The 13,041-nt window shown below is 43.2% G+C and overlaps 1 protein-coding gene across 3 annotated transcripts in view; it reads right to left on the minus strand.

Moving 5' to 3' along the window:
• The window catches only part of LOC116387520 (5'-AMP-activated protein kinase subunit gamma-1-like), a 22,253-nt gene that overhangs the window by 3,708 nt on the left and 5,504 nt on the right, over positions 1-13,041 (minus strand). For 2 of the 3 annotated variants that reach the window (XM_031854708.1, XM_031854707.1), the window contains 8 exons: positions 5,548-5,774; positions 3,267-3,318; positions 2,292-2,398; positions 1,492-1,573; positions 610-668; positions 486-531; positions 313-367; positions 63-189 (listed from right to left, as the gene is read on the minus strand). In XM_031854708.1, the coding sequence (XP_031710568.1) occupies positions 63-189; positions 313-367; positions 486-531; positions 610-668; positions 1,492-1,573; positions 2,292-2,398; positions 3,267-3,318; positions 5,548-5,774 (755 nt within the window). Of the gene's footprint in view, positions 1-62; positions 190-312; positions 368-485; positions 532-609; positions 669-1,491; positions 1,574-2,291; positions 2,399-3,266; positions 3,319-5,547; positions 5,775-11,547; positions 13,036-13,041 lie in introns of those variants that run through there. The other variant, XM_031854709.1, reaches the window with a different exon arrangement.

Below are 13,041 nucleotides of genomic sequence, written 5' to 3' on the forward strand. Positions count from 1 at the left end.
GGGGGGGGGGGGGGGGGGGGGGGGGGGGGGGGGGGGGGGGGGGGGGGTTGTGTTGGACTCACAAAAAGCTGGAGGAACTTGAGGATCCTCTTGTGTGTGAGAATATAAAGTGCATTCCCCGTGACGGGGTCGATGACAGGCAGGCGGTGAATTTTGTTTTTGATGAGTGTGTACACTGCATCGAATAGGCTGCGGTACAAACAAACACAATGAGCAGTTACAAATCGCACAGTTCAAAAATTTAATTGGCCCACATGGACACAAAAATATGCAATAAGAGAGAGATTCATAATTCACAGTGAGACTACGTACCTTGCGTCAGGCGATATGTTGACCAGAGGTTTGAATGTCGCTTGAAGGTAAACCTCTGTAGCAAGAGATTAAATATTTAAAGTATTTTCTATTCTGCTTGTAAAAACACAAATAAAAAAAATCTTACATTATGCATGTTTACAGAAACATGGCGGTACGATCGTGATGCTAACCTCTCCACGTCTCGAGCTTATGTTCCTCCAATTCATATATTTGCACCTGAAAGACAAGAATTAGATGTTGGTATAATAAAAACAAGAGGAACCTCCGTGCAAACATTATGTCAAGTAGACTTACCATTGGCGACTTATAGTATCGGTGTAGTATGATGATGAAATCTGTGATTGTCAGCATTCCTGCAATGAAAACACACTGGATCTGTAAACAACATACGGCACCGTGCCTGCAGGCATTGTGCGATTGGGTAGAAGAGAGCACTTACAAGGGCGGGGTCCAAACAACACATCCCCCCCCTCCCCCCCTATCCTCACACTGACCTGGCATTTATTATTCATCACAGGCTGACTTGCAATAAACTCTCCACAGGATAAAAATACAGCACAACAAAGCCGACCAAGCGCTGGTTTGGCTTTTATCATTCTATTACTAATAGAAAGTGGTTTCTGTTAGCCAGGTGTGATTTGGGTTTTTGTGTGGGGGTAAATATTATTTCCAACTTCTTAGAGCACTTATCAATACAGAGGAGTCGCTGCTGTATTTAATGGTTTATGGCAGCTCTAATGACTTCTGCTCAATATAAAGCATCGCACTCCACATGACATGACCAGCAGCATTGATACACAGCCTGTCCAATGGAGCACCAGCACAGCAAGACAAATCACAAAATAAAAAAGGAGCAATTTAGCCTTTTTTCTACAACTTAACTGTGGACTAAAAATATTTAGTCTTAAAAAGGTGCTGGGGTCAAAGCAACAGAGTAAGTAAGAAGAATAAAAGGCATCTAAACATATTTTTTCTTGCAAATTTCACACAGTTGCTCCGTCTTTTCTTTGGAGATGGTATTTAACTGAAAGCTTTGCAACATGTAAAGCCTTTGGATGCCTTATTTATGATTTAATGACTTTAAAATTCAAACTCAATGTTAAACATGCCTAACTTAGATCTGAGCAGCAAAACAAATGCCAAGTTCATTTTGTGACGGGTTTTGGGGGTTCTTACCCACAAAGCTTTGCTTCTCTGTGTCCCATAGTGGAGCAGCTCGCACACCGTTGGCTACCAAGGCAAAGAACGCTTTCTTCACCTGTCAAGCAAAAGTTGAAAAGAAAAACCCAATTACCTTATACACACACACACACAATACTTCACAACAATATGTGATGACTTCATCGATTGATTAGTCGATGGACGGAAAACTTAGCAGCAGCAATTCTGATAATCGATCAATTCAGTTGTTAAAATCAAAAAGGGCAAATATTCACCGGTCCAAGCTTCTTCAATTTGAAGATTTACCACTTTGTGTTTTATACTCTATGAACTTTCTATGAATTCTTCACCAGGTTCTTGACATCTTGATATTTTTAATGTTGACAAATGAATGTCTCATCAAAAATAATCTTTGCTTTCCGACTTCATCATCATCTGATGACATTTATTTTTGTTTCCGTCACATTCTCATATAGAAGAGAGACTTGTGATGTGTTTTGTGAAGTACGTTCTAAACTCATGATGGCTTTGTGTTGGTTTTAGCATTTTCACTTTTCTTTTAGTTACGGACTCTCAAGTCCGAGCTTCGGTGGATTTAGTGGTTGAAGATCTACACATCAAAGAGGCCAGGCCTCCACAGGATTACTGTTTAACCGCTTTATGACAATTGCATCAACCATCTCATAGAAACCGCTCCGAGGCAAATAGTCCAGCACATTTTTACTGAACATTAACTTTAGCCCAACGTCTTTTTTTTCCGGTCATCAAAGGTTTGTCTGCAGGCAAAGTGAACTTCATTTTGTGGCAGTACTGACTTGGAGTGCCGTGTCGAACACAACCAGCTTGGAGCTCGTGGGGACGATGTCATAGCACTTGTGGGATTTCATGAAGCGCATGTAAATATCACTCTCAGGTTCAGCAGCTGGAAGGACAAAAAGCAGGAAAATACTTTTAGAGGAAGGATAAATCTCACAGGGAATATATAATGAGAGCCTGAGAACAAAGCGCACTCGGAGCATAAACAACCATTACGGGTCTGGACCACTTAAAGCCACTTTACTGCTCCCTCTTACTGACAATTTAGATCCGCTTTAAGCACCAACAAGACCAGAAACAGTGGAAAAACACTGCGCTACTTGGGAACTTCGGTCCTTCACTGATGATGCGGTTTGAGATTACACATGGTGTCGAAACACAGTTCTCTATTAGTTCACTGAGAAATCTAAATATTGAATCATTAAAAAAAAAAAAAAAACATTATCTGACAAATAAACATTTTGAAGTCATATCTCTGACATGTTTGTTACTTTTCTCAGATATTTTACAGATTGAATGATTACTCAATTAAAAACATTCTAAAACCATTTTTTTAAACGTTAGTTTCAACCTCACGTGCTGCAATACCTTTTATTCACCTTGATAAAATGCAGAGCCCTATTGCATATCTATTTTAAAAGCAAGCAGTCTCTCCAGTACTCCACAGGTATGTGCCCATCTATCAAGATCTCATCAAAAAAAATATACATTTATTTAGATAAACAGATGCGTTATGACAACAACGTAGTAAAGTCAGTCGCCTGTAGAGGAAATCCCTCCAATTTGTGACACAATTCACAGCAGCTGACTCGCTGGGTCTGCATGCATACGGCTCGGATATCAGACTATCCTTTCTCTAAGAAACAGCTGGAATACCCGAGACATCCTGATGTGACGGACTCACCTTTACTTCCATCGCTGCGTTAAAAAGGTAGTAAAAGGAGAGCACCGGGTCGTCGCAGTGGGACACTTACCATCATCGTCTAGTTCAAGTTTCTCCAGCATGCCTTCGAATAAACCGTAGACCTGTGAGAGGAAAGGGGCAGAAGTGTGCAGTGAAGATCGCAGCGAGTCCTCACAACACACGGCAAAACTTTGCTGTGTTTCCCCCAGCGGCCCCAGCAGACTGATCACACAGAGTGCGCAGAAACACCAAAACCACCACACGCACACACACGCGCGCGCAAAAAAAACAAAAAAAAAAAAACTGTCGTGCGCCACCGGCGTTTCACCGATTACATAAAGCTCCTCCAAGTCCGCTAAATATAGACAGTTTACGTGACATAAACATTGTGCTGTAGAGCTGCAACTTTAATGGCACGTTATCATCATTATTATTAAACTACACACACCCCTTAAAACTCAGAGTGGAACAGTCCTGATCTATTTGCTGCAGTAGGGGGGGGGCCAACGTCTACGCGCTGACCAAACAGCCGCGTTCACACAGGCGCGCGAGAATTAATCCCACTGTAATCAGTCAGTTGAATTCTTTGTTAGTTGCAATCTACCAAACACCCGCCGGAGGAAAAGTCTTTCCCAGACAGCGTGGAGGAGAAAAAATAAGCAGGAAGCTCCACGCGCTGTGGACACACCCCTCTATGCAGGGCAACCTGGGTGCTTCACCATATTAGGAAATCCCTTACGTTGCTTAGCAGCAAGAAGCTGGGGATGCCTCGTCACATCTTCAGAGCTAATGTCTTCTGACAAAACGAGCAACGTAGCAGAGTTCCGCAAAAAAAAAAAAAAAAAAAAAAAAAAAAAAAAAAACTCTGGAGAAAATGGCATGCAAAGTGTGTTATTTGCATCTTGCGCGCAACATAGGCAAGCATTAAAATGTGCTGTGTCATGCTGAGAGATTTGCATGGCCTATGAAAAGTGTACGAGTTGTAATCCGCCTGATTTCCCCTGGTCCCCAATTTGCAAGCATATTCACAACAGGCCACTGCAGCAGTGGGAGACAGCCTGCATACCTGCTCTGGGATGCGAGACAGTCCCCTGTGTCGCCCCTGCAATGGTGACACAGCGCTTCTCTCGCCAAAAACACACTCCTGCACTTTCATAAATCTGTGCCCTGCTGCATCACAGCGTGCACTTGGTCTGCTTTGTTCTTACAGCGAACGCCAGGGAAGCAGACATGCACACATCCATTAAATGAATTGCTTTTGTGCTTGGATTTAGCAAAAGGACGATTATTTGGTCAGCCTCCCCCTTATGAATGACGGAGAGGGGAGGGCTAAGTCACAGAGAGGATGACAGGCACCGGCTCATCGCTCCCCAACCACAATCATGAGTCCTTGAGTGTTAATACAGACAGTATACAACATTGGTGATGAAATATTGATTTGCCCCTCTCTACCTAGAATGCACAATCACTCACAGCTGACAGGTGGAGACAGACCTTCGGATAATTATTCATTAAATGGGCAAACTAGCTGTGGGAAATCTGGCATCACGTCCCGACTCAGACTGTGGCGAATCCTAAATAAAATCCTTGTGACAAAACACTGAGCCACCCCTCAGCCGATTGTGCGCCCGCTTAGTCCGCCATCTAATGCCGTTTGAGATATTGCTTCAATGCACAGTTAATATTTATATCGTCCGAGCAAATAGTGCAAACACAGGCCTGCTGACACACAGCATGCTCCAGTGTCAGAGCTCGAATTAAAGAGATTGGAATCATCCATGCTTTCCGTTCACCACTCCAAGTAAACCCTTATGACACCGAGTAACGCAGCGCATGACTCATGGAGTTTCACATCTTGTGATCAGTGTTGTTTTCGTCGGTACTTTCATAAAATATGACTTTGTATAAGTGATACTGAAGTAGTGCAAAGAAAACAGCATTTTACCTGCAAATTTAGTCACACATTCAGGCTTGTTTTTGAGTAAAAGCACTTCATATTTCAGCTATTTTAGGAATTTACATGGGTATGCTACTCCAAAGCCCCAGGACAGTTCAGTTAGTACTTGTTAACTCAAGCCACCCTCTTCTAAAGCCAGACGGTGACCTTCAAACTAATTTTGTACCTGTGATGTGAACTCTCTGCTCCATAAACAACTCTACACACCAAATACACATTTACGTTCCAACATTGCAAAACAAATCACTACTAAATCTAGTTGACCGAGTCAAAGCCACAATGATTTATTGATTGGCGTTCACAAGCAGTGACCGAACTGACCTGAGGCAAACAAATAACCAGGTTATTTTTTTCTTTAAAATGGCAAATGAGACGTTCTTGCGGTGTGACTCACTTGTTGCGAGGTAGAGTAGGATGGCACAGGGCTCGAGGAAGCAATCGGGGGTTTAGCAAAGGGAAGGCCGAGGCGCTGTCCTGTGCCTGGAGGCGTGGAGATCGAGCGGGATCGGGTGCTCGCCTCTAGGCGTTCAGGGCTGGGCCCGCTCGGCTGGGCCTCCTGGGTGAACACAGGTTGGCTGCAAGCCTGGGTTGGGGTGGTGGGTGGTGTGGAGAGTCCAGAGGCTGCAGATAGATCAATAGATACCAAAACTTATCACTTGTTCCTCTCAATGTCGGTCCAAACTTGTTTTCATTGACACTGAAACGCCACGCGGATTGACGTCGCCGATAGGCCTTGTTGGCAAGGCTGAGGTGCAACAATCGTGACTGCTGCAGATACCATCAAGGCTGTCACATGCTATAACGGACAAGGAATGCATATCTGATCATCAGGGACCGAGAGAGTCCTGGGTACAAATCCCAGAGATAAAGTCTCAGCCCAGTCGATGACAGACGTGGATGAACCACCATTAGAAAGACAGCTACCAAATTATATCAACTTAGATAACAAGTAGCAACACGTGTTTGCTTTAATAAGCGCCTTCAACAAACATGGTTACCTTCCCAATTTACTGAGTTTGTCGTTTTGTCCACGCATAAATTGTACATCTTAGGAAGTTTATGAAGAACACATTATGCATCATGTAGATGTGTCAGTTACTAATTATATATTATATCATATTATATCAACACATCTACACACCTTTATGAATCACAAGCTCATTTCAAAAAAGGCATTGACATTCTAGAGGTCCCTAAAAAGCCTCGTCAACCCACACAGGTGTTTTCACTTATGTGGCCTGATTAGACCTGAGCAGAGGACTAATTAGCCAGAAGTGAAAACACCTGTGTGGGTGTGCACAGCCTTTCATTCCTGTTAATCCATTCACTTGTATTGTCTCTTGCTTCTTTTTTTTGTTTAAATGTTTGTATTCATCTGCACTAGCAAACGCTCTCTTTAGCTGTGTGAGAGGCGGCTTGGATCCTGTGTGGGATGAGAACTGAGAACTCGTCCCTCTGGGTTGGACCTCATTAAACATTTAGTGTGACAAATAGGCTGCATGTCTTTACGTTCAAATGAGAATGGTAAAGAGCCTCAAGAGAAATAATAAATAACAAAATGAAATACAACAAAAAGACACAATAACATAATTCATCATCAAAACATTAATTAAAAACACTAAAATATTGGAATAAATCTATGAGGTTGCCCTTATATCTAGTTTTACATTATATCTCAATATTAATGTAATTATCCTTTTTTAATAGTTTATTAAAATGCATTAATGAAGTAATTGATTATATTCAACCGCTAACTTAAGGCTACAATTATCCTTATGGCATATTCCTCAGTAATACTGCTGTGAATTGACATCTGCATCACTCTGTATTAACGAAAAATCCCTTGATGGCACTCCAAAGCTCATCTCATCCCAATGAATGCTCTAGAAAGTGATCAATAATGTATCAGTATTGGAAAAAGAATCACAATGAAACATGCAGGACGCCTTCTTCCTGTTCCTGGCGTCCCTCCACAATAACTAAGCCGATTACAACATAAGCAGCCGCATTCAACTGCAGTCTAGCAGTCAGATACCCGTCACGCTGCTCGACCTGCCACGGTGTCGGCTTGCAGGTTGTCAGTCACTTGACAGCCCTCACATGCTCCTTCACTTCAGGCATCGCGGCCTTTACGCAGGATGACATGCGACACTCACGGCACCGCGCCGACATATTTCTAAATGTCGGACAATGAGTGACGAGCACCAAATGGTTCACATTACAAGACCTCTACCACAAGACTTCCAGTTGACTTTTTGTCACGCTTACATATCCAACACCGGTGTGCCAGTGAAGCGGACTCAACCGACGGCATGCAAATACAAGAATCAATGAAACAAACTGAGATTGTTATTAAAGTAATTCAAACATACGACTGAGAAATGAAGTATTTAACTCAAAGGTTAAAAAGTTGTGTGTACTTCTAAATGAACCAGGACAGAAGTGTCCATATTGTGACCGATGACGCACTGTTTTTAGATCGTTTCTTGCGACTCTTTCTTGCCTTCAAAATATAATCTTCCAACAGAGAATTATACAAAGTTAGGAGATACTTTTCATAAATGGAGCCCTGTGTGTCGAGTGAACACATTTCTTTGGTCCGTCCAAGCACACTCCGCACTATCTCTTGACATTTAGTTGGCGAGCGCCAGCCCTCTTCGGCTTGACCTGCTTCCGCAGTGTTGCCTTCTTATTTTAGCCGCGCTGTTGTGGCACATTCCACAGGAGGAGATAACAGCGGGGCTGGGAGCCCTCTCCTCGGCCTGGGTAATAGAGGCCAGCTAGACACCACACAGGACACAGGAAAGCCATTGCTGTAAGTCGTCCAGTCCATCTAACTTTACAAACATACAAAAAAACACTTATGCAGTATATATATATTATATAACACCATAGAAGAACATACCAAACACTGATTAGATGCACTTTTGCAAAGCTCTGTCTACACAGGAAGACAAAAGCAGCATTGACTTGCAAGGTTAATCTCTCCATACCTTGAAAATCAGTAATATTAATGAGTCAGATGTTCATTTCATTGTGCAACTATTTGAATCAGAGATGAAACGATTGGCCAAATCAATAAGTCAACTCAGACAAAATGAATCTGTAGCTACTTTGTTAATTGATTAAAGGCTCTACATATACACATGTTGCACTAGCCCTTGTGTTGTCCTCCCGACTGCCATACACCTGTTGTCCTCTGGGGTCAAAAATGACCCCACCTGGTTTGACTGTTTTTAAAGCATACAGTATAAATTGTCAATCAATTCTGTTTTACACCTTTAGTCTTACTTCAGTCCAACACATTACCACAAATCGTTCCCTTCATTTTGGAATTTAGGGCCAATAGACCTTGTTTACATAAAAGTATACCCTGTTTTTGAGTGAAAATACAATGAAACAATGAATTATTTTGACTTTATATTATTTTTTACTATTTGACTGATCACAGAGAGGTACACATCAAAGTTTAGTGAGGATGCTGTTCTTGAATCATTTGAATTTTTCTAATGGCAGCACATAATCACACCTGTTGTCCTCTGGGGTCAAAAATGACCCCGTCAGGTTTGACTGTTTATAAAGCATACAGTATAAATTATCACCCACCTCTGTGTTTCAACTCCTTAGTCAACTTTATTCCAAGTCATTACCTGACATATAAAACATGTCAACATTCATTTCTGCAACATTTAACCCTCCTGTTACCTTCAAATTTACTAACACCTGTTATCCTGGGGTCATTTTTGACCCCAGCAATTTGAACCTGCAGAGCATTATTGTAATTAAAATTGCTACCCAAGTTTATGTGTCAGGTACTTAGTTTTTTGTTGACTACCTAAATAGCCCTTTAAATAAAACAACCCCCCCGACACCCAAACCCGTATACATCCAGAATCCCTGTTATGGAACTATGGAGAAATATGCAGATCACCATAAAATCTCACCGATTGACCTAAAATTGGAAAGAGATATTTTTTGGGTGTTTTAATGGCTTTACATAAAACTTTACATATCAACATGTTGAGTTTGTGTTTACCCAGTTGTCCCCATTAAATTAGGAAAAGTCATTCAATATTAAACCAAAAATATGATGTCTCATTTATTTAGAACATTTTGTGCTATCCTGGGGTCAAAAATGACCCCAGGACAACACAAGGGCTAGAGCACCATATGTATCCAACCATCTAACACCAAACTACTGGGCACGTCGGCTAAATCCATGTAACGTAATTATTAGCTTGTTAGCTGTCCTGCTAATGCTAGCTGGCTAAAACCATGTATTCTTCTGTGGAGGAAAATCTGCAACGTCGCCTTCAGCTGAACGCTTTAAACTGCACTCTGCCAGCTCGCTTTTACATTCTAGAGGCCTTACACAGCCACAGTCGAGGTGGTCAACTCGTTTTCGCCTGATTAGACCCGAGCACAGGTGAAGCCAGAAGTGAAAACACCTGTGTGTGTGTGTGCAGAGCCTTTCATTGAAATATGCTTCAGGTAGCATCCAATTTGATGGTTAAAATTGAATGTTTGGGATGGCTTTGATTACAGTGCATTTCTTTTGAAAATCGTATATTCTTCGGTGGAGGAAAATCTGAAACGTCGCCTTCAGCTGAACGCTTTGAACTGCACTCTGCCATCTCACTTTTACAACGCTGTGCGAGAGGTCACTCTCTTGGTCTCTTCATAAACACGGCGAGGGCCAACAGTTGCAAAGGGAAGGACTCGCATGCTCTAAGCTTCACTTCATAGTTGTTTGCTGCTATATTTATGTTCAAAATCTCATACAGTATATAGCTCCTTTAACTGTCTGTCATTCTTCAAGCAAAATGGCAAACATTTCCTTTCTCCAGCTTCTCAATTGTGTAGATTTTTGTGTAATGTGATAGCGAACTGAATATTCTGGGGGTTTTGCATGAGATGCAGTGATTGGGGGGTGCAGAGGCTGCTCGGAGGGCGGCAGATTAGCAGCTGCTACTCACGACCGGTTATATTGCAATTTACTGCAAGCCGTGTTAACATAACACCCATAAAAGCAGATCCTCCCCCCCCGGGGAGTCAACAGAGTGTTTTCAGTCAAGTGGTTCTACGGTGACTCCGGGAGCAACGTGATCCTCATTGGTAGACGTCAGAGCGTCAGCGAGGGCTGCTACAGGCCCCGATTGGACGCGGTGCTACAGCCCTCTCCGGCCAGCCGTGTAACACAATGAATCACCACTGTGAATGGCTATGTTTGTGATGGCGCACTGGTTTAGAACTGGTGTGTGGATTGTGAAGCAATAGGCGATAGGAAAGTCAGTAACCCCAATTAGCAATAAGGGTTTAAAACTAATTTGCTAAAGTACACCATGATACAGATTCTCTGCTACAAAGTACGTGGCATATTCAGCCCCTCGATAATGGCCGGCTCACTACCACATAGGTGTGCAAACTGCATCATCCAAACATTTAAAATGAGCAGTCACAATTCGAACTGACGTACAAAATGTCGCTGAGAAGCACAAAGACTACTGAAATTTCTCATGGAGATGTCAGCAGCGACACGGTTCCACGGTGTAGAAGCGCCGGCTCAACTCTACATCTTACGCAGCAGCTACACTTGGTCGTACATCATTATAACGGGCTCCTTTCATCCACTCCGCCGACGTCAGCCCGGCTGTAAATCAGGAGCTGTAACGTCCGTGACGAAAGGGCCACTTGAACGCCTCACAGCATCCCCCAGTGCTTCACACATCGAGCATTATGAGCTAACACTTTACAATAGATGCCTTAAGTCTGCATGGAGCTCTGTGCTTTTTGTTTGGCCTCCATATTCTGTCACTGTTGGCCTGCTTTTCTCATGAGAACCTGAGGGAATATTGCAAACAGGGAAAGAGTCCTAACACATTGGAAAAAGCCCCGAAAACTCAACTTGGCACCTTCTGACTATCCCTACATCAGCTGAAATGCTTTCTGTCGATTTAAATAAAGTTTTTTTTTTTTTTTTTTTAAATGGAGCAGCTATTCTGAAGAGACACCCTTAGGATATGAGACAGAAATAATAAACTGATACTGTATCAGATAGGAGTGGCTATAAATGACTTTACCATGATGACCACAAAACACATTTCACTTATTTCTGTCACTGCTTTAACGTTAACATTATAAGGAGAACTATTAATCAGGCACAATGCATACAGAATCACGCAGTGTGTGCAGCGTTTAGCAAACCTCTAGCCTCAGGTCGTAGCTTCACCACTTTGGTGTCCTGCCACTTTGTGCGGACGTCCTGCATGCGTTTGTGAAACCAGAGACCACGTAATCAGCACCGAAACTATATGGAGAACCTAAGGCCATAGTGATGAGCTTTATATAAATATCTGGATCCATAGGTACCCGACTACAGAGCACAGCACGTTACCAGACAGACATGACGACTCGGACTGATGCCGCCCTCCTAGCCCGTCTTGCTCCTTCCGTTTCTTGCTCCTCCTCAGGCTGCCAAACCTCTTCATGAAGCGCGGTGGGTTGTGGGTTCAAGACTAAATTTGACCATGACCATCCGCATCGCCATATGGGGTGCAGAGATTTGGCTCGAAACTGTCCCAAGGGAGAGTCACTCCATTTGCTAGATGAAGCAAGTTGTACAGAAATTATAATTGAAAAGTGCGTCCAACTGACGTCCACAGATCCAGAGGACGATTTGTCTTTTGAAGCAGTTTTTGTCTTTAGAAGATAGAGACGGTCCTTCCTATGAAAAACGGAGGAGACTGGTCACCTTCAAATCGACAGATGAAGAACGTATAAAATTGTCCTCAGGATTCTTCTGCAGGAGAATAAACTAATGTTGGCATTAAGTACAGCATTACACTTTTACTTGGATCAGAAAATGACAACCACAGCAAGAAAAAAATCCACGGAGCCCCGTGCCAGCAGGGAGCAGTGTACTCTGTTTCAGCTCATACGCTTCATGAAAAGAAGCTTCAGTTGAGAAATGTCGCTCCCGCAAGTGATGCAAAGAGCAACTGGGACCGGAGCGCCTTCCCCCCCCCCCCCCCTCTCAGCCGAGTCAGTGCTGTGAACTGTCAGGTGCAGCTGTGGGAGGCGTCTCTTTAATATAGCACCGCATGCCAGCAGCCTGTAAAAGGACGACCAGTCTACAAAGGATGCATCAGCGATTGGCTCAGGCTGCACGTCTCCCCCCCCCTTTCCAATGCCCTCCCTCTCCCGACAGAGGAAAGTAAGCACAGGCACATCTGTCTTCACACAATACATCCAGGATCAGGGATCAGTCTCAGCATTTCCTCAGATTAAAAACTACAAATGAAGACGTAGAGGCTGTGGTTTTGAGCTGGGTGTCCTGCAGCTCTGTCACTTGTACATTCAGTTGTCTGTTAATTTTAGGGGCCTGACCTTTAAGACTGCTGAGGCCGGTCCACTGCGGATGACAGCAGGGGGACCCTCCCATGTTCTGTCAGCTGATCAGAAAGCCTCCATTCAATACCACCAGCCCCCCCTACCGTAACAGATGGCCCCACTCAGTATCTGCTGCTCACACATTAGCTCCAGTCTGTCCAGTACAGATCTCAATTAACTTGTTATGCAAGTGTTCCAATCAGTGGGTCAATGGCTAATATGAGTGAGGGGTTGAAATATCAATGATGAAATCAGTGGCCTCAAATACCACTTCAGATTCAGTCTGCATTGAAGGTTGCCAAGTTCCAGATCCATGAGGATTTTAAATACCGTCCACGGTTTATTTTGTTAAGCTTTAGCTTCCACACACATAATAGAATTATTCTGCCCTTGTACGGTCTGCGCTTTCTGAATTTTGGAAAGTCAAAACTGCTCGGTTCCTTTATTTACTGACAACATACAGCACACAGTGGCAACAGAGGGGGGGGGGGGGGGGGGG

Source organism: Anarrhichthys ocellatus, unplaced genomic scaffold (genome assembly GCF_004355925.1).
Source record: "Anarrhichthys ocellatus isolate YVR2014 unplaced genomic scaffold, GSC_Weel_1.0 scaffold15, whole genome shotgun sequence".
NCBI classification, from domain to species: Eukaryota; Metazoa; Chordata; class Actinopteri; order Perciformes; family Anarhichadidae; genus Anarrhichthys; species Anarrhichthys ocellatus.